The 21,395-nt window shown below is 45.0% G+C and overlaps 1 protein-coding gene across 3 annotated transcripts in view; it reads right to left on the bottom strand.

The window, feature by feature from the left end:
• Positions 1-21,395, bottom strand: part of LOC144735249 (NFX1-type zinc finger-containing protein 1-like) — a 41,605-nt gene that overhangs the window by 19,704 nt on the left and 506 nt on the right. For all 3 annotated transcript variants that reach the window (XM_078617748.1, XM_078617747.1, XM_078617749.1), the window contains exons 2-3: positions 2,887-2,965; positions 522-2,459 (exon numbers count right to left, since the gene is read on the bottom strand). In XM_078617748.1, coding sequence (XP_078473874.1) covers positions 522-2,459; positions 2,887-2,923 — 1,975 coding nt within the window. In that variant the 5' untranslated portion in view covers positions 2,924-2,965. The remainder of the gene's footprint in view (positions 1-521; positions 2,460-2,886; positions 2,966-21,395) is intronic.

Genomic DNA, 21,395 nt, shown 5'->3' with positions numbered 1-21,395 from the left:
ATAAAACCCCGCCCACTGTTGTAAAGATATGCAACTACTGTACAGTAGGGACATATTTGTTCGGTTTAAACACGTGACTTGTAATAAACATTTCCAAGAATGACAATGTATAACTGATTTGGGATGATTAATTTGGGCTTTCAGGAAAATCCATGAGTTATAAATTTTTGTCAAAATCTACTGCACATACCTTTTCGCAAGGTATCAAGTCTGCATTGGTTCATGATGAGTCAAGATTATGTTGTGCGGTTGGGTGACTTTAGGGTGTCGCTAGCAGGTTGATTGTTTAGTGATTATTTTGGTGTTGTGTTTATTTGTGCTCTGATAAATATCAAAGTGTCTCTTGTAAGAGTCGGTGGTTCTTCATTTTCAGTTGACTGGGCTGAGGAGTGGCTATGCGCCAAGAGTTGGATGGCTTTATGAGTGGTTTGGAGGTCCTGTCGGAATCTGGTGGACCCCGACCCAACCCTCACAATGATCACAATGATGACAACGACGCCGATGAGCACACACGCATGTACCAGTGCCGGGCGGTCCCTGGATGATGGAGAGCTCCTGGGTCACGGCGACCACCAGGGCCTCCATCTGAGACTCATCGAGCCCCATTTCCTCCTTGGTGGGCCACCTCTTGGGCCGCAGAGCGGGGGCCACGACCTGCGCCTGGGCCGTCGCATGGCGATCCAGCAGCAGGCACGAGAAGTCGTAGCTGGGGCTCCGCGCCAGCAGCGGATCCCTAAGATACTGGGGCGCCTCCACCACCTTCTCGCAGTCCACCAGGTAGCGGCTGAAGGGCAGCTCGTTCTCGTCCACCTCCTTGAGGCCCTCCAGGACGTAGCGGAACGCCTCGAAGTACGACGTGCTCTCGGCCATGAGGAAGCACTCGCGCGGCCCGATGGTGCGCAGCAACCCCCTGCTCTCGGGTGCGAACGCCACGCAGACGAAGCCCCTGCGCAGCTCCTCAGCGGAGCGCTCGGCCACCGTGCCAAAGAGCATGGTAGCGAAGCCGTCGCTCGACAGGCACACAAGCGAGCCGAACAGCAGCCGCTTTGAGTTCTCCCAGCGCACGTTGTGCAGCGCCGCCGTGTCAAAGCGCACGCTGTGTACCAGGCCCTGTGGCGTGCAGATGGGCGCCACCACGCTCGCACCCGGGTACACGCGCACGTCGTTGAAGCGGCCGTGGAGGGCACGTGCACCGCCCTTGGCCGTCGCGTCCAGCACCTCAGCGATGCCCTCACGCAGCGGCCTCATGAAGTCCTCACGCAACAGCCGGAACTGCACATCCAGGTAGGTGGCCGCGTCCGGGTAGCGCCCGCACACGATGTTGGGCCGCACGAAGGGCTTGCGGTTGGGGCAGATGTCGGCGTACGACGGGTAGAGTGGCAGCTCACGGAAGTTCTCGGGCGGTTGCGAGTCCAGGCCATGCGCGACGGCCAAGCCCTCGCGTCGCCGCTCCTGCCGCGCCTGCACTTGCTGCTGCAGGTCCCGCAGCCTCCCCTCGGCATCCTCGAGGGAGCGATTGCCGCCGTGGCAGAGCGCCGTCACGGTGGCGTTGAGCAGCGTGAGCAGCAACGACGCCTCAGCGATGGAGCTGTTGGGGAAGACGGCGAGCAGCGCGCTGGCTATGTCCAGCATGGAGGAGACCAGCACCGGGTAGAGGGTGGTGCGCGCCCGTGAGCTCTCCTCCGGCATGGAGGTGATGAAAATGGGCAGCACGAGCTTCAAGAACTTGGAGTCCTTCACGAGTCCCACGAGGCAATGGTGGCTCGATCGCTTGGTTTTGGACGTGCTGGCCCTGCCGACAACCCTGATAAGCAGCTCCAGAAAATCCTTCCGGATGACCTCCAACATGAGCAGTGGCCTCAGGCCCGAGCGTGGCGTGCTCAGGCGCAGGGCAATCTCCGACGGCTCCACCTCCAGAAAGGCCTCTAGGGCCGTGAAGCTCAGGGGACGCTCCTCCTTCGGCTCGGCCCGCGGCTCTCGCGGCACGGACAAGCTGTTCCGCCGACCCCTACCGTCGCTCTCTTCGCGCTGGATGCGCGACCCTCCGCGCCTAGGCTGGCTGCCAGCCCGCCCCCTAACAAGATCCAGCTCAGCTCGGCCCTCCAGACGTTGCGGCTGGCCCTCCTGGACCCCGGCGGCTTCGCGCAACCCTCTGCCCCTGCCCCGGCCACCACCACCTCTCGGTTCGCAGGCGCCTCTCGAGTAGGGGGCCCTTCTGTTCTGACCGCGCCAGCGCACCAAGCCAGCGTCGTCCCCGGGTGGCCCACCATCCTGCCTACACGGCCCGGACCGGGCCTCAGGGTCCGGGTGCTGTGCCATGAGCGGTCTCATGCCGCCCCTACCTTCCCGCAGACCGCCATGCCGGTCCCCGCTCACGGGCCGTGTGGCCAGGGGAAGGTCAACCATGCTGGGTATCCCCACGCGGCCGCTGGGCCTGCGGCGGTCTGCCGTTCTGGCCGCTACAAAGGGCAACACAAACGGGGTAGATGGGGGACATTGACCGTCACGCAGGCCACGTTCTACTCAAGTCAATTTCTTAAACCATAAGTCGGCCCGGGGTATAAATGATGGCGCATTCGTTACCAGAATACATATTCTTGGTTCTTTATTATTTCCATTCTACGTGACTTTACCGAAAGAACCAAGAAGATGAATCCCTGCAGTCACGAAAGCTTTAAATCGAAACAGAATACATTAACCGAGTTTGGCGCAGTCCAGCTGACATGCCCTCAAGTAGTGCGGACTCCGTAGCAGATTCATAAGAACTTGCTCAGAGGGTTTTCTTATTAATATTATTACGAGGAACCTCACGCCAGTGGGGTCAGACGGATACCGTCAAAGGAAATGTGGCATGCAGCGGGCTTGTCGGTATGACAGGGAACTCACCGGCAGTTCGGTCGATGCCAGACTCCTCCGCCATCATGACAGGCAAAATGGGCGCGACCCTTCTGTGCCTTGCGCGATTCTGCATGACGAGAGGAGAACCACTCAGCACCTTAACAGCATCAAGCCATCAGTAGATCTGGTAATCACGCTGTTCTCATAGCGTGGGCACTAAGGTGCAATGTTTCACAAATACATACAGTCAGCAGCGGTTTCGCGGTGGCATTGAGGGGGGGGAGGGGCGATGTTGCTACGCGTCGTCTCACGGACGGCATGCGTGTGTTACTTTACGTTTCACGCGCACAACCGCAGAATCAACCAGCAAAATCCTGCCGGATTCAAACCGCGAAAGCCTGCGACAAGCAACGACACGCGCGAACGCTGGGCTACGTCACCGCTCCTTGGGTTGAAGAGCGTGCCCGTCAACCAGTCGGTTGACTCCTCCTTTGGATGTAGGTGTGCTTTGCACGTCGCACGCAAAATATTGATAATTCACAACTTTTTCCTTTCCACGTTTACATTACGGGGACGCCGCCACAATTGCCAGGAGGCCCGCCTCTGTCCACCCATTGGTATAAAGTCAACCCCTGAATAAGCTCCCAGTGCGTGGTGCGAAACGTCGGGCATCAAAGCGCCTCAGAGTTTGTATAACAAACAAGTGTTACCGTGTGATATGACCGTGCCGAACATCAAGCGGTGCAAGTTAGATGCAAGCACTTCCTTCATCGTTTTGTGGAACAGATAGTCGGCATGTATTCACAAAAGATCTGGCGTACATTGACAAAGTCGTAGATGTTAGCAAGTAAACCAGGCACAAACCACTAAGGGTAACCACGTGCATGTGTACATCCCTGTGTTGATCCACGAGACTTGTTTTGATTTGTTGGAAGTCAGAAGCCAGAGAGCCATGCAGATCTCTGTCAAGGGAGACTTGGGCCAGCAAACAATAACAGTTGTGGTGACAACCCCAGGTCCTCACTCGTGCGATTTAGACTCATCCTGGTCTCTCCATTTCTCTCCTGGTCAACCAAATTAAACTCGACTACTGCTGAATGAAGGCTTTCTCAATGGCGTGTGAATGTTGGTGGGTTGTTTGACCGTACTTCACCAATCTGGTGAGTGCGATTTGGTGAAGGAAGGAGCTCCTGAACCATTTCACGTATCACTCACCACTGATGTCGGCAGTAAATCAAACTCAAGGAACCGGATTCGTAGTGCTGCCACTCCCCACCCCAATGAACATTTTGGGAATTAATAAAAGCCACGGTGTCTCCACTCAAATCAGTGTGTCCCTCCTCCCGTCTTCCTCTTTCCCCACACCCCGTCTTCCCCCATCTCCCTCCCCCCATCTCCCTCCCCCCTCATCTCCTTTCCCCCATATCCTTCCCCCACGTCTCCCTCCCCAATCTCCTTCCTCCCATCTCCTTCTCCGCGTCTCCTTCCTGCCGTCTCCTTCCCCCGTCTCCATTCTCCTGCACCGCCAATTAGCATGGTTGGGCTATGTACGGGGCTAAAGAAGTTCAACATACAGTAGAACCTCTGGTCACGACCATAATTCGTTCCATAACTTTGGTCGCAACCCGATTTGGTCGTGACTCGAACCTAATTTCTCCATTGGATTGTATGTAAATACGATTAATCCGTTCCAGACTCCTACGAACTGTATATAAATATTAATTATGCCATAGAATTCACAGTGTAATAGTAAACTAAATGTAAAACCATTGAATAACACTAAGAAAACCTTGAACAACAGAGAAAACTAACATTGCCGCTACAAGGTTTAGAATCGTTCAACAAGATGATTGTTTCGTCTGCTACATCAGTCGGTCCATTCTGAGAAAGAGAATATTCGTATGAGCAATTCATGTTTCTATTGAAAGTAAGTTAACAGTAATATTTGGGTACAGTATTGTTTTTGGAAGCATTCACCGTAATATCGTATGAACGTTTACTTCACCGCATCATCGTATGAATGATTAACGGGTTCTTATGTTAGCGATTTACGTACTCAGCGCTTTCGCTCTCTAAATTACGGCTTGAATGAGGGGGGAGGGGAAGGGTATGACTACACTCACAAAATTAATATATTACTAGGAATTTTATATAACAAAAGTTATATATATAACTGTTACGTTTTGTGTTGTTTGTTGTAAACAAACAACAGGAAATTTGGCGCTTATAACAAAAGTAATATATACAGAACCGGCCCTAGACCTTTGGGGGCCCTAAGCAAAATTTGGTTGGAGGCCCCTTTGATGTATGATTTTTTTCACCCACAAGCTAGGAGTGACTCTAGGGGGCCCTCTGCTGGCCACGGGGCCCTTTGCAATTGCAAGGGTCGCTTAGTGGCTGGGCCGGCTCTGAATATATATAACTGTTAAGTTTTGTGTTGTTTGTTGAAACAAACAACATGAAATTTTGGCGCTTACAAAAAAAAATGGCGCGGAAGGGGAAATCGACCGCGGCCGTGTTTGATCGCCACCCGAGTTTGCGTTCGTGACCAGATAAAAAAATGTTGTGAATTTTTTGGTCGGAACCCGATTTGGTCGTGGTCATAAGCGTTCGTGACCAGAGGTTCTACTGTATATATTATACTAGTGGGAAGTACCCGGCATTGCCAGGGCGAAAAAGACAGACACACACATCGACTTACACACAGACATCGACCCACACACATAGAAACACATCGACTTACACACACACATGGACTCACACATACAGAAATCGACTTTAGACACACACACATGGACTTACACATGTAGTGATTTGTAGCGTCACTACCGTGTTGACCTACACACACATGCGTGACGTCACTACGCGGGGAGCATCACTACCACACGGGTCCACACACACACACATGACATCATCACGTCTGGATGCGGGAATAACATCACGGCCGGGTCGAGGGGTCTGGAGGCCGTGGGTCAGTACCGCGGGCATTGTGTGAGGCTGTGGCACTCTGGATGAACCTGGCTGGACACGTGACTGGATCAAGGTGGGGGCCGGGGGCACCCTGGGGGCCACGTGGTCACCTTCTCGAGAGTTCTTGAAGGTGGGCGTGGCCGGGGTGTGGCCCGGACATGCCGAGGCGCGTATAAGTGGCCTCCGCACCGGGTTCGAGGCTGCTCGGGTCCAGGATGAAGATGCCTCATGAAGATGCCTCGTGAGGAAGAAGAGTCAAGCCTCAAGTCAGCGTGGTCAACCAGTAGCCTCCTGGCTTGGCCACGCTAGTCGTATCAGAGAGTCAGTGTGAGCGACTTATGGTGTGTGTTAGTGAGGATAGGTCGGTGGTCACCACCCTATGTTAAGAGTTACCTATTGTGTTAATAATAAATAGTGTTGCCTCCCAAGTTCACTGTGTGCGCCTCTATAGAACCATTACACACACACACATCGACTCACACACACACACACACACACACGTAGACTTACACACACATATCGACTCACTCACACACACACACATAGACTCACACACACAGACACATCGCCGTACACACACACATCGACTGACACACACAGACTTACACACAAACACACATCGACTCACACACGCACATCGACTCACACACACACATTATAGATGTAAAATTAAGTAACTTAATTTGAAATGATTAGTTGTCTACACACACACACCACGCACACACATTGACTAACACACACACACACATCGACTTACGTACACACACATCGACCTACACACACACACATCGACTTACGCACACACATCCACTTACACACACACACAGATCGAATTACACACACACAGCGACTTACACACACACATGGACTTACACACACATACATACATAGACTTACGCACAGACATATCGACTAACACACAATTGACTCACACACACACAGACTCACACACACATATTGACGCACACACACAGACATCGACTTACGCACACACACACACAGATGCACACAGACACATTGACTTATCGACTCACACACATCGACTTCCACACACACATACATAGTCACACACACACTTTGACCTACACACACACATATAGACTTACACACACATATCGACTAAGACACATGCACACGGACCCACGCACACACATCGACTTTCACACATACATAAACTTACACACACATCGACTCACACACAGACATCGACTCACACACACACCTTCTTCTTGGTTCTTTCGGTAAAGTCACGTAGAAGGGAAGTAATAAAATAATAAAAATAAAACATAATAAAATAATTATCACGACGTTTCGGCCACAACGCAAGCAGCCGTCCTCAGGTGAAAACCAGGTCTGTCGAGGCGACAGCGTCTGAATGAAACAGCACCATGCTTACAGCATATATTTAAGCTGGGTTGGAAGGGGGGAAAAGGGCGCCTTGACAAAATAATTTGCATATCAAGAGGAATTTAGCATATTTATGGGAAATGCAGGTATGTGATTAGTACTACTTATGCCCGTGCATTATGCAGGATTAGCAGCATCAAAGGGAGGGGATAGGGGTAGCATTAATAAAGGGAAGGAGTGTTAATAGTATGTAGCTGCAGTAACTAAAACCACCATGTAAACAACTAAAGTATAAACTACATAGTATCATCAGTATACTAAATATACTCTACAATAAGCTGAGTTACTAACAGTAAGCAATACATTACAATTCTACGTCGTAAAAAATATAATATGCTTCCATCTAAACTTTATTCTCTTATATTACACGAGTCTACACCGTACTATAGACTGCCATAGACAAACCCAACATTAAATTACATACTGTATTGCTATAAACCACCTTATACATTGTAATATTACACTATGTATTATTCTACCCACCCTAATGTATATCACACTCCTATATATTCACTATACGATACTATATATTACTTTGTACATTGTATTAAGCATATAAATCTTTTATACTATTTGTCATTATACACTGTACCATTGACCGTCGTGTGAAAGATCCTAAGAGGAAGCAAAGAAATATGTGAATAGGAGAGTAGTGAGAGGAAACTTGCAGCGGAGCAAAGAATCCATTCCCTGTGGAGAATACAATGCCAGTGAGTGGAACGTGGTCTGAAAGTCACCGTAAACGTGAACACAATCAGTTAAGATCCGAAATGGTTTATGTCCTTCCAATGATTGCTAAGCCAGAATCCATCTTCTCGGTTGACATTGTCTCTGTGTTTATATATGTAAATCGCCTCATGAACGAATCTCTCATGGTATCCAGATGGCTTGCAGAGAACCTCTGTCTTGGAGAAGTCAATATCATGTGAGCCCACTGAAATGTAACAGTGATCTGCCATGGCTGAGGTGTTTGTCCTACCGTGTTTCAAGTCTGCTTTATGTTCACGGATGCGGTCCGAGACATGTCGTTTGGTTTCTACAATGTAACTGCTACCACAGAGGCAACTTAGATTGTAGACGCCAGGGAACTGTATGTCTGGAACCACATCTTTTACAGACGGGACTAGATCATGGATTTTATGTACTGTGTTGAATCAGACCTGGATCTTGTGTTTTATCAGGATTTTGGAGATCTTTTTTGTGACCCCAGCAATGTAGGGTAAGGTGATGGTCTTGAAAGGCTCCTCAACAGGATCCTTCTTGATGGTTGGAATGATGGCTTTGCGGATTGTGTAGTCGGAGTAACCATTAGCCTTAAGAGCTTGGCGTACGTGTTTGAGTTCACTGGCAATGTGTTCCTGGTCGGATATGCATTGGGCTCTATGGTATAGAGTCTTGATGAGGGAATTCTTCTGGGATGGATGGTGGTGGGAATCCGGTTTTAGGTAAGCATCCGTATGGGTGGCTTTCCTGTAGACAGAGTGGCTCATTGAACCATCAGGTCTCCTTTTAATTAGGACATCCAAAAAGGGTAGCTTGCCATTTTTTCGACTTCCATGGTGAATCTGATGGCTGGGTGTATGGAATTGATGTGGTCGAAAAATTGGTCTAGAGCAGGCCGGCCATGTGGCCAGATGACAAAAGTGTCATCTACGTACCTCTTCCATAAGGTCGGGCGTAGAGTGGCAGTCTGGATGGCGTCAGTCTCAAATTTCTCCATGAAAACGTTGGCTACAACCGGAGATAGGGGGGAGCCCATTTGGGTGCCCTAAGTTTGCTTGTAGAAAGTTCCATTCCAGGTGAAGTATGTATTGGTTAAGCAGTGTCTCACCAAGGGGGTACCCCAGTATTCAGTCCTTGATGAACCAAGTCTTCAATGATTGCGATGGTGTCAGGTACAGGAACTTTGGTGAATAAGGAAACCACATCAAAACTGACAAGCAGGTCGTCTGGGGACAGGGAAATCCCCTTGATTGTCGATACCAGGTCAGTAGAGTTTAGTACGGCAGAGGTGTTTTTTCCAGTGAAAGGCTGTAGGATTTCAGACAAAAACGAGCCAGTTTGTAGGTGGGGGAGTTGATAGTAGAGGTTCTCTGCAAGCCATCTGGCTACCATGAGAGATTCGTTCATGAGGCGATCTACATATACAAACACAAGAGACAATTTCAACCGAGAAGATGGATTCTGGCTTAGCAATCATTGGAAGGGCGTAATAAACCATTTCGGATCTTAACTGATTGTGTTCACGTTTACGGTGACTTTCAGACCGCGTTCCACTCACTGGCATTATATTCTCCACAGGGAATGGATTCTTTGCTCCGCTGCAAGTTTCCTACCACTACTCTCCCATTGACATATTTCGTTGCTTCCTCTTAGTATCTTTCACACGACGGTCAATGGTACAGTGTATAATGACAAATAGTATAAAAATTGTATATGCTTAATACAATGTACAAAGTAATATATAGTATCGTAATTGGTTTATAACAATACAGTATATGATTTAATGTTGGGTTTGTCTATGGCAGTATATAGTCCGGTGTAGACTCGTGTGATGTAAGAGAATAAAGTTTAGATTGAAGCATAGTATATGTTTTACGACGTAGAATTGTAATGTATTACTTACTGTTAGTAACTCAGCTTATTGTAGAGTATATTTAGTATACTGATGATACTATGTAGTTTATACTTTAGTTGTTTACGTGGTGGTTTTAGTTACTGCAGCTACATACTATTAACACTCCTTCCCTTTGTTAATGCTACCCCTATCCCCTCCCTTTGATGCTGCTAATCCTGCATAATGCACGGGCATAAGTAGTACTAATCACATACCTGCATTTCCCATATCCCCTCCCTTTGATGCTGCTAATCCTGCATAATGCACGGGCATAAGTAGTACTAATCACATACCTGCATTTACCATATCCCCTCCCTTTGATGCTGCTAATCCTGCATATTGCACGGGCATAAGTAGTACTAATCACAGTGCCGGCCCGAGCCTCTTGGGGGCCCTAAGCAGAATTTGATTTGGGGGCCCCCCTCCCACCACGCAGACTCATCTGTGCTAGAAGATTATTGACACAAATGTCACACTATAATGTTATAGCGAATATTATAAACGAATACAGTGAGGTTATGTATTAATAAAAAATAAAAACAACACTTAAAATACTTCACTCTTTTATTAAAACTTCTGAATACAAACGGTCACAAAAAACATATTAAATAAATTATTTGCAAATGTGCATTAAATGTGCAATCTTTTAAATAAAACCAAAATAGACAAACATTAATCTAATCAAAAATAGAATGTTACAAAAAAAAAGATACTTAAATAATGAAAGCAAACATAAGAACAGCAAGGGTTCAACAATGTCAACTGTACAACAATGACCTCAAAATCGTTCCTTCCTAGCTTTTCTGGAGGCAAAGTCACTAATGACATCATTGTATGGTATTGCTTGGCCAACTTTGTTATTAATACTAATGACTGCAAGTCCACTTAGTCTTTCCTGGGCCATTGAATTGTCAATGAGCCGTGACATCCGTGAGCCGTGACAAAGCAGCAGTTGTCGACAGAATTTTCTTGTCTTGAATCATTTATTCATTCATTCATTAATTCATTTATATCACTTGTTTAAGTTATTTAATTGTAAAAAAAAACGATTCGGGGGCCCCCTGGTGGCCAGGGGGCCCCAAGCAGCCGCTTAGTTCGCTTATGCCTCGGGCCGGCCCTGACTAATCACATACCTGCATTTCCCATAAATATGCTAAATTCCTCTTGATATGCAAATTATTTTGTCAAGGTGCCCTTTCCCCCCTTTCCAACCCAGCTTAAATATATGCTCCAAGCATGGTGCTGTTTCATTCAGACGCTGTCACCTCGACAGACCTGGTTTTCACTTGAGGACGGCTGCTTGCGTTGTGGCCGAAACGTCGTGAGAATTATTTTATGTTTTATTTTTATTATTTTATTACTTCCCTTCTACGTGACTTTACCGAAAGAACCAAGAAGATTAATCCCTGCAGTCACGAAAGCTTTAAATCGTAATTTCACACTCGCACACATCAACCTATACACACACACACATCGACGCAGACGCGCACATCGACGCAGACACGCACATCGACTCACACGCACACATGTACTTAGACACACACATTATTATTGTAAAAATTACTAACTTAATTGTTAAATATTAGTTGTCTACACACACACCATGTACACACATTGACTAACGCAAACACATCAAATTACACACACACATCTACTCACATACACATATCGAATTATACACACACGGACGTACACACACACACATCGACTCACACACACACATACATAGACTCACACACACATCGACCTACACACACATATAGACGTACACACACACACACACATCGACGCACACACACACACACATCGACTTACACACACATGGAACTGCACACAAACATATGGACTTCCACAAATACACATATCGACTAATCACACATGGACTTACACACGCACATATCGACGTACAGACACACAGCGACTCACACACATCGACTTACACACACATCGACTTACACACACACATGGACTTTAACACACACATACATAGAGTCACACACATGGACCTACACACACACATAAGGACTTACACAAACACACATCGACTAACACAGACTCACACACACATATCGACGTACACACACACATATAGACTCACACACACATGGAACTACACACACACAAACATATGGACTTACACACACACACATCGACTAACACACACAGACACATCGATCTGCACACACACACATCGACTTATACACACACACGGACGTACACACACACATCGACGAACAGACAAACTCATCCACTCACACACACACATATATCAACGCACACAGACACATTGACTTATCGAGTCACACACACACACATACATCGACTTACACACTCACATATCGACGCACACACACATATAGACTCACACACCTGAAACTTGAAACCGTGCATGCCTTTGGCGATGCACAATTTTCCTGTTCTTGTGATTTTCTGACGTTTACAAAACAGGCGGCCGACCTTGTGTTATGACCACGGCTGATGCGTGCTCGTCATTCCGAACAACAAAGTGACGCGCCACAACCAAGAGCCGAATATCTGTGGAGATAATCCATCCGGCACCGGTGTTCGTTGACGGAGGGAAACTCCGACATCCCTGGCACGGCAATGCTTTGCGTTGTTGTTGTTGAACCAATAAATATAATTTAGATATGCAAGGAGACCCATGTACTGGATAGGTACCCCACTAAAATAATATAAAAGGGCAGAAATTACTCCATCGAGAAAACAACATTTTAATTCAAACCCAGTAAACATGCAACGTTGAGCCAACGTTGGCATATGGTTAGAACCGTTGGTCCAACGTTGGGCCAACAGCTCCACGTTTGATGGGACGCCTGTACACGTCTCCCACTGAGATCAATACACGTATTAAAACGTTTAATACTTGACCGATAAACTCTGCCATAAGGAGCCGTCCATAAATGACGTCACGCGATTTTAGCCGATTTTATACCCCCCTCCCCCCCTCGTCACACGGCGTCACAAAGAGTCAGACCCCCCTCAAAATATAACGTCACAAAGCTCTGCCCCCCCCCTCAAACCATACTTCCATTTTGAAAATTAAACATGCTTCAAATCACTTTAAACTATTGTCATTGTAGTGCGTATTTAATGTGGCGCTGCACTCTGATGTTGTAGGGGAAAACATGTATTAAAAAGGAGGCGTTGGAAAGCTGAACTTTAGCATAAAATTCACTTGAAAATATTCATCGTCTAACTAAAACTGCAGATGTTCAGAATATTATATTGAAATTCTCTTATAATTATAAAATATTAAAAGTAATTATAAGTATAAAAAATACTTGAAACTTTGTAGTAGAACGAAGCAAAATAGAGAGTACAATTATAACAATCACATATTCATTCCACAGAATGAAAATCCCTGATAGAATCATTAGAATCAAAATGTTTAATAGCAATCATAAAAAAAAAATCAGAAAATTTATGCTTCTTCATTCTCCCATGGAGAAGCAAAATTCTCCTTCATGGAATAAAAAAAAACTATTTATTTTTTGCGCGTAAAATACTAAATCGTGCACACGATATACTGAATCGTGAGCGGGTTAATTTTTTTTCATTTCCATAAGGGAATAACATAGTTAAATCCTAACTAGTTAAGATCCTAAATGGTTAAATTCAGTCACTCATGGTTCATAGTAGGACAATGTCGAAAAGAAGCATGACGCCATTTTCTGGGTATAAAGAACAAAAATTTAATGGAGGAATAATTAATGAATCATGCAGGACGCGTTGGCTATTGTCCGCCTGTCGAATGACGTATATTAATTATCCCTCCATGCTCGAAAAAGGCTGTTTGATGTATTTGTACCCAAAAACTATTCTCTCTATAGTACCATAAATGTTATCGTAATATAATAATAGTATAAAAATGTAAAACTGATATAAAAAATTCATATTTAATAAACAAATGTGTGTGCTTTAAAATTATGTATATTGTCATGACAGGAATAATAGTACTTACTTTTTAAAATCATTATTCGAAACTATTGTTTTAATATAACGACTGCGTTAAAAGTTTATTTGCACTTCCTCTTCCTGACGAAGTAGTATCCCTTCATCTATATATATAAAAAAGGGAAATTTGTGAATATGTGTGTCTATTCTAAATGTTTAGCATACTTCCCGACATGCAACAAACTTGAAATGTGGCATGTGGGTAGTTTCCAGACTGTACACAATGGAAAAAAGTATAAAAATAGACTTTTGTATTTTAAAAATAGACTTTTTTGTAACGGCAGCGTTACACAGTGTGCCTGCTGACGTCACGGATCCCCCCACCCTCCGCTAGGCCGCGTATCCCGCACAAATTAGCGGCTGGGTTTGGGGGGGAAATAATGAATATTATATACTAATAATGAATATTATATACTAGGCTACAAACTTTAAATTTTCCATGTGGCTAGCTTCCATACTGTACACAATGTAAAAAGTATAAAAATATACTTTTTTTTTTATTTGGGGGGGAAATAATGGATATAATATATTGCACAAGTGAGCGGTGACGTCACATCTGTGATGTTTAAAGATTTCCAAAATCTTTAAACAAACACAAGACCCAGGTCCGATTCAGTACAGTACACAAAATCCGTGATGTAATCCCATCTATGAAGGATGTCATTCCTGACATGCAATATCCTGGAGTCTACAAACTAAGTTACACTTGTGGTTATTGTTACATTGGGGAAACGAAACGACATGTCTCGGACCGTGTTCGCGAGCACAAGTCAGATCTGAAACACGGCAGGATTAATACCTCTGCCGTGGCCGACCATTGCTATAACACTGTGGGCTCTCATGATATTGTTTTTTCCGAGAACAAGGTGCTCTGCAAACCTTCAGGCTATTATCAAAGGTGTGTTCATGAAGCCATCCAGATAATTAAACATAGGCATAACTTCAACCGAGAAGATGGATACAAATTGAGCAACCATTGGAAGGATGTTATTAACCAGGTAAAACCTTAACTGCTTTATAGTTTGCCTTCATATCCGCATCTCCAGTTTCTTCAGCCTCCTACCCCCAGCCCCGCTCACTTCCCAGCCCCAGCATTTTGTCGAGCTTGCAGCTCCCCACTCTCCCCCCCTCTCTCTATCTCTCCTCCCTGGCTCCTCCCCCCTCTCTTACCTATATAGCCTCTTGTTACAAGCAGCCCTTTTGCCCACTTCAGCAATTGTTTCTTGCTGTGGCTGTCCCACCTGATGATGGATGCTTGTGTTGCGCCCGAAACGTCGTGATTTAATTAATTTAATTGTATACCTACATGACTTTACCGAAAGAACCAGAGAGTATTTAAAATTATAATATAATCTATGCTAAAAATAAAAGGTGACCTCAATACATTTAAATAATCAAAAAATGTATAATGAAAATTAATACAAATTAGTGTTGTTATAACAATTCTATTTAATTAAGTATATATATTTTTTAAGTTGTGCATTTTGATGTGACGTCACATTTCTCAAACCCCCCTCCCCCCTCGTCACACATCGTCACAAATGTCTGACCCCCCTCCACCCTCTAGGTGCGTGACGTCATTTATGGACGGCCCCCAACGAAGCCGGTGCGATTTGCTAAAACATTTTGCTATTGCGTGAACTGAGATGGCATTTGAAATCAGTGGGTCACTGTATTTAACGTCAGAAATCGCTTTTTGAAAGAGTAACCACAATATATTGATGTCATTCATTTAACCGAGCGAGAAAATCCGATATTCGCTATACCTTTTGCAAGGGCAGACACAACTGGCCAAACACACACGCCATCACAGTGACAATCTGAATTCTCGTTATACACAAAATGTTCACACGACTGCTAAACAATGCAATGCTTTGCTAATGAACTCACAGGGTCTTTAAAGACCAACTTATCGAGCATTCTTTAGGAATTTCCCGCAGACAAATATTAAAGACAGCAGCTGACTGCAGAAGGCTATTCACAGCACAGGAATTATGAATTTACAGTGATGAGTCATGAGTTTGCATCGGAAGACAAACATAGCCCACAGCTCTCATAAGCAGAGACACTTTGTACCAAGTGAGGTAGCTCTATTAATAGCCTCTGTAAGCATCAATCACACCTACTTACATTACGCCCACCAAGACCAACTTTCATCACATTCACAATATTCATAATCAACGTTTTTGGGTTAGATCGCGTTATTTATAAATGTGTCGTAACCCTCCACCACCCGACACGGCCAATCAGCAAAAAAGTGTCACGTTGACAAAAGACAAACAGGTCCTTGCGGGATGGGCTGGTAGGAACGAATAACCAAAGAATATAAACATCATGTATTATTACACTTGTTTAGCCAGGAAAGCCTCACCGAGTGTAAAGGTTTTTGTAGTGTCCTGCCAAGTGTTTGCAGTAGGGGGCGATGTTGCTACACCTAATCGGACGATACGAAGGGAGAGTTTGAGCCCTAGTTCTAGGCTTTAGGCCTAGCTGTAGGCTTGAGGCCGCTGTGAGTTAATTTATAATTTAAATGTTTTAATTATTAATGTAAAAGCTTTAAATGTAAATGTTTCTATTTAAAAACATCAGGGAATGTAACATGGTTAAACATTAACTCCCTTTCACACACACGGGGGTACGATACGAAGGGAGAGTTTGAGGCCTAGTTCTAGGCTTTAGGCCTAGCTGTAGGCTTTAGGCCGCTGTGAGTTCATTTTTAATTAAAATGTTTTAATTAAAAGCTATCTCAGGGAATTATAAGGGAATGTTACACTTGTTTAGCCAGGAAAGCGTCACCGAGTCTAAAGGTTTTTTAATTAAAAGCAATCTCAGGGAATTATAAAATAAGGGAATGTTACACTTGTTTAGCCAGGAAAGCATCGCCGAGTCTAAAGGTTTTTGTAGGGTCCTGCCAAGTGTTTGCAGTAGGGGGCGATGTTGCTACACCTAATCGGACATCGGACGGACGGACGATATAATCTATTGTAGGCTGGTTCACTTCGTTCCTACCAGTAATAGTTCACTGCTTTAGCCCACCGGTGTGTTGAAGCGTTGAAGCGTGAAACCACAACATTTACAATTTGTAAGCAGTGAACTATTTGTCTTTTGTCAACGTGACACTTTTTTGCTGATTGGCCGTGTCGGGTGGTGGAGGGTTACGACACATTTATAAATAACGTGATCTAACCCAAAAACGTTGATTATGAACAATATTTGTCGCGAAAGCCTACGTGCTAAACTGACATTCGCACTAATTCGCCGCCTCTGTCAATCCACTGCTGGATGAAGGCCTCCCCTGTCCCCGTGTCAGTCGTGTGGGGCTTGTTTGACCGTACTTCCCCACGCAGCTCCGTAAGGGTCTGCGAGGTAGGCGAGACCCAGGACCGGTTAAATACATCACCCGCCACGGATGTTGCTCGTGCCTGGGAATGGAACTGCTGGGTGATGCGGCACCACCTCCAACGCCACCCTCCGCCTCCTCACGCCGAGACGGTCAAACAAGCCGCAAAGGGGTTCGTTGGGCATGGGTTTATTCTCAATTAGAATTTGTGATGCGTGCAGCGACACTCGGCACCGACATCTCTCGGCCACGACCTCGCAAGCCCCACGCCCGCAACAGCCGCAGTTCTAGCCAGGCTCAACTCCTGCTTAGCTTCCGAGATCCCGTCGGGATTTTCGCGCATTAACGTTGAGTTGGTAACAGTAGGTTAACATGCGTACACACAAGCAGAAATGTAGCAACTGATTAAACTGCTGGCACGTGGGGCCTTCACCCACCACTCCCCATTACCACCCTCAACACAAACCACTAATTAATGACACTATGTAACACGATTTTTGTCCCCGGGGAGTAAGTGTTATTTTTTAATTGCTTATGCCTAAAAAGTATATAAGATGGACATTATTCCCCACAAACCTTTGCTGTTGTGACCAGGACGTTATGTGAAGAAATTACACAAATGCACACCACGTTTTCTCATTGAAAATATGTAAATAAAAAAATATCACTGTCCTGGTCACAAAAGCAAAGTTTGTGGGGAATAAGCCATTTTCTGTACTGTTGAGGCTTAAGCAATTAGGAAATAACAGTTACTACCCAGGGACACGTTTGTTACACAGTGTCACTGTGTCCCAACAACACAGCAGCAACACGACCACGCTCTTGGGAGGCTCAACCAGGACACACCCACTTCTACATAGCCACGCCCACCTAATCGCGAGCCCGCCCACTACTCCGGTAGCCCCGCCCACTACCCCGGTAGCCCCCTCCCACAACCGCCCGCGTAGCCCCGCCCTTTGGTTGAGTGACAGGTAACCACCAACAAGGACACATCCGTTTATTTATTTATTTTCATTTCTTTGGTATAGCCCCGTGAGCCATTCGGCTCTTGAATCGGGTGCAACCGCAACAAACAAAAATCATGAACAAGAAAACATCTTAAAGTGACTTTGCGCAAACAGAAAAATCCAGGAAAAAACTGCAAAGTCTTCCACTCCCGTGTCAAATGCCCACACACGAAGCTAAAAAGTTAATTAGTCTGACGCGCCGGCTCAGCCTATTGCACCCTGTCATGTACGCTGCTGGTTGGTGTAGGCGGGGAGCCTAGACGGGAGAGCACAGTACAGTACAACAATGGATTTTGCTGCACTGCCGCTCGCCACGCAGCCTATAGCACCTGTGTACGCGCGGTGGTCACCTGTCCGAGAAGCGGATTTGAGAAAACCTTTTGAACCGGAGTGGCGGCGACCTCTGGACTGCGAGTTCAGAATCGTGATAACCACTCTGACTGTTTTCACAGATTATCGCTTAGATTTGCCACTACTCCCAGGACCCGCAGCGCAGTATGACGACCGATCTCCAACTATACAGCCAGTCGATCGCTATGCTCCTAAGAAGGGCCATTGCTCGAAAAGACAGCCTGTTTTTTTTATAACCGTAGGTCATTTTCTGTTCACTCTACAGTACATGAACACTAACGATATAATGATCAGAATCGGAATGTTTATTTAGACTGCAGGAGGAATCCGATGAGCTATGAAGCTATTGATCACAGATATCCAGTCGGGGCGGGTCAGCGAGTTACAACAACGAACAGTACAGCCGATCAGGGGTGCAACATAGAGAAAAAGCTAAGCAAGTCACCACATTACCACCATGGTTTGATCCTTTGATTACAAAACTCATGAAAACTAGAGACAAGGCTTGGGCATGTGCTCAGAAAAGTAATTTGGTTAATGACTGGCTAGAATACAGGATTTTAAGGAATAGATGCGTCAAAAAAATACGGCATGCAAAAAACGACTACTTCTCTTCTACTCTCCTTGAATCTCATGGAAATGCCAGGATTTTCTGGAAAACAATCAAATGTATCGAAAAGGCATCCAAAACAGATAATCTGCCCGTTCAGCTTAACCGAAATGGGGAATATTTTTCAGATCCCCAAAAAATAGTTGACAATTTTAACCTTCATTTTTCTGAAGCTGGTACCCTATTTGATAATCTATTGGGAGTCACCCCTGCTCATGCAAATTCCTACACCCCTATCCAAACATTAAGCGAATTTAGTTTTCAGCCAATCCACGAAAGTAATGTTCTGAAACAACTGTCCTTCCTCAAAGGGTCCTCCTCTACCGGAGCAGATAGTATTCCCGTCTTTGCTCTACTAAGTGTTGGTCACCTAATATACAAACCTATAGCCCATATTTTCAACCTGTCCATCAAAGAAGCATCAGTTCCTCTAGAATGGAAACATTCCTATGTTCGTCCACTTCACAAAGGGGGCCCTAAAGATGATCCAAATAACTACCGACCTATCTCAATTTTGTCCCCGTTGATGAAAATTTTTGAAAAATTATTGAACTACCAAATTATCAGTTTCCTGTCCGCCAACAATCTATTACATCTAAAACAATCTGGGTTCCGAAAAAAATACAGCACCACATCTGCTGCATTAGACTCTATGAATCACATTTACAGTAGCCTTGATAATAAGCAGTACTGCGCCTGTCTTTTTCTTGACTTGTCCAAAGCTTTTGATACAGTAGACCACAACATCCTGCTTAGTAAAATAAGTTGCCTCGGTTTTTCCGAAAACACAGTAAAATGGTTAAAAAATTACCTCTTTTCTCGCACCCAAACTGTATTCACAGATGGTTGGAGGTCAAACAGTGTTAAGATAACAAAAGGGGTTCCACAGGGTTCCATTCTCGGCCCCCTCTTGTTCTCTCTTTATGTAAATGACTTGGGCACTGAACTGGATTATTCCAGGGTAAATCTTTTTGCAGATGACACGGTACTAATTACTGCTGGCCGCTCTCCGGATGACGTGATTGCTAAGCTCCAGAGTGATTTCAACAAACTACAACATCAGCTAGTTGCTCTTAAACTAGTCCTAAATCCTGCCAAAACCAAGGTGCTATGCTTCTCACCAGGACTAAAGCGGGAAGTTATTTTCCCCAAATTACATTCCTTAAATAATGATCAAATAGAGCAAGTTAAGATCTATAAGTATCTTGGGATCATCCTGGATTCAAAACTGAATTTTGAAGATCACATTGATTATATTGGGAAAAAGACAAAAATTAAAATTGGTTTTCTATATCGACACAAGCACTGCTTCCCCCCTATGTTCCGTTTGGAATTGATTAAAGCTACCATACTGCCTCTACTTGATTACTGTGACATTGTTTATAAATCAGCCCCAAGTACTGTACTGAAGAAGCTTGACTCAATGTATCACTCGGCCTTAAGATTTGCATTGAACTGCCCATATAGGACTCACCACTGTGACCTCTACATTGGGTCAAACTTAACATCTCTGAATGTTCGACGGCTTGTGCACCAGATCTTATTTATTCATGATGTACTTGCAAAAGAATCTGCAGATTACCTGCTGGATCTCATCTCTGTTTCAAAGAACAAATTTGACCTAAGGTCTACACTCATTTACCAGCTTAATATTCCCTATTGCCGTACATATACTGGAGGAAGGGCCTTTGCTATTGATGCCCCCAGGGTCTAGAATGCTGTTGCCAATAAATTGAAACTTGAGTCACTACCTATGAGATCTTCACTCAAAACTGCTCTAGAGGAGTTGTACACCCCTAGCTGCCAGTGCTATTCAGTGACCTAAAATAAAATGTTTCGCTCCGGATGATCGCTACAAAGTATGACCTGTGTTTTGATTTAGTGTGCTGATCTTAAAGGTGGAGTGACTCATGCAGCCAGCTATGGCTGCAGGGTTTTGGTAGTACATGTTGTTTATGCCATTTATTGTGAAAATTCTGTCACAGTTCCTATGATTGCTTTTTCACTGCTTTCATGGCTTTATTTTGGTGATTTCGAAAAGTGTATTGGTTTAGCCATGTTTGTTTGTTGTAGTACAGAGTTAGACTGATGGCCTTAATCTAAGCTGTCTTGTGGTTGTTGTTGTTGTTGTTTGACTTGCATCCCACTGGGATTTTTGCACACAGCGTTGGTGTACGGTGTTTTTTCTGCAATATTTTGCTGTCTATTCTTGGATTTTCTGTTTGCACTTAGTCACATATTCACTTTAAGATGTTTTTTGTTCATGTTTTTGTTTTTTGT

Source organism: Lampetra planeri, chromosome 54 (genome assembly GCF_965212315.1).
Source record: "Lampetra planeri chromosome 54, kcLamPlan1.2.h2, whole genome shotgun sequence".
NCBI classification, from domain to species: Eukaryota; Metazoa; Chordata; class Hyperoartia; order Petromyzontiformes; family Petromyzontidae; genus Lampetra; species Lampetra planeri.
The sequence above is the reverse complement of the archived record's forward strand: the minus strand, read 5'-3'. Positions and strand labels throughout refer to the sequence as shown.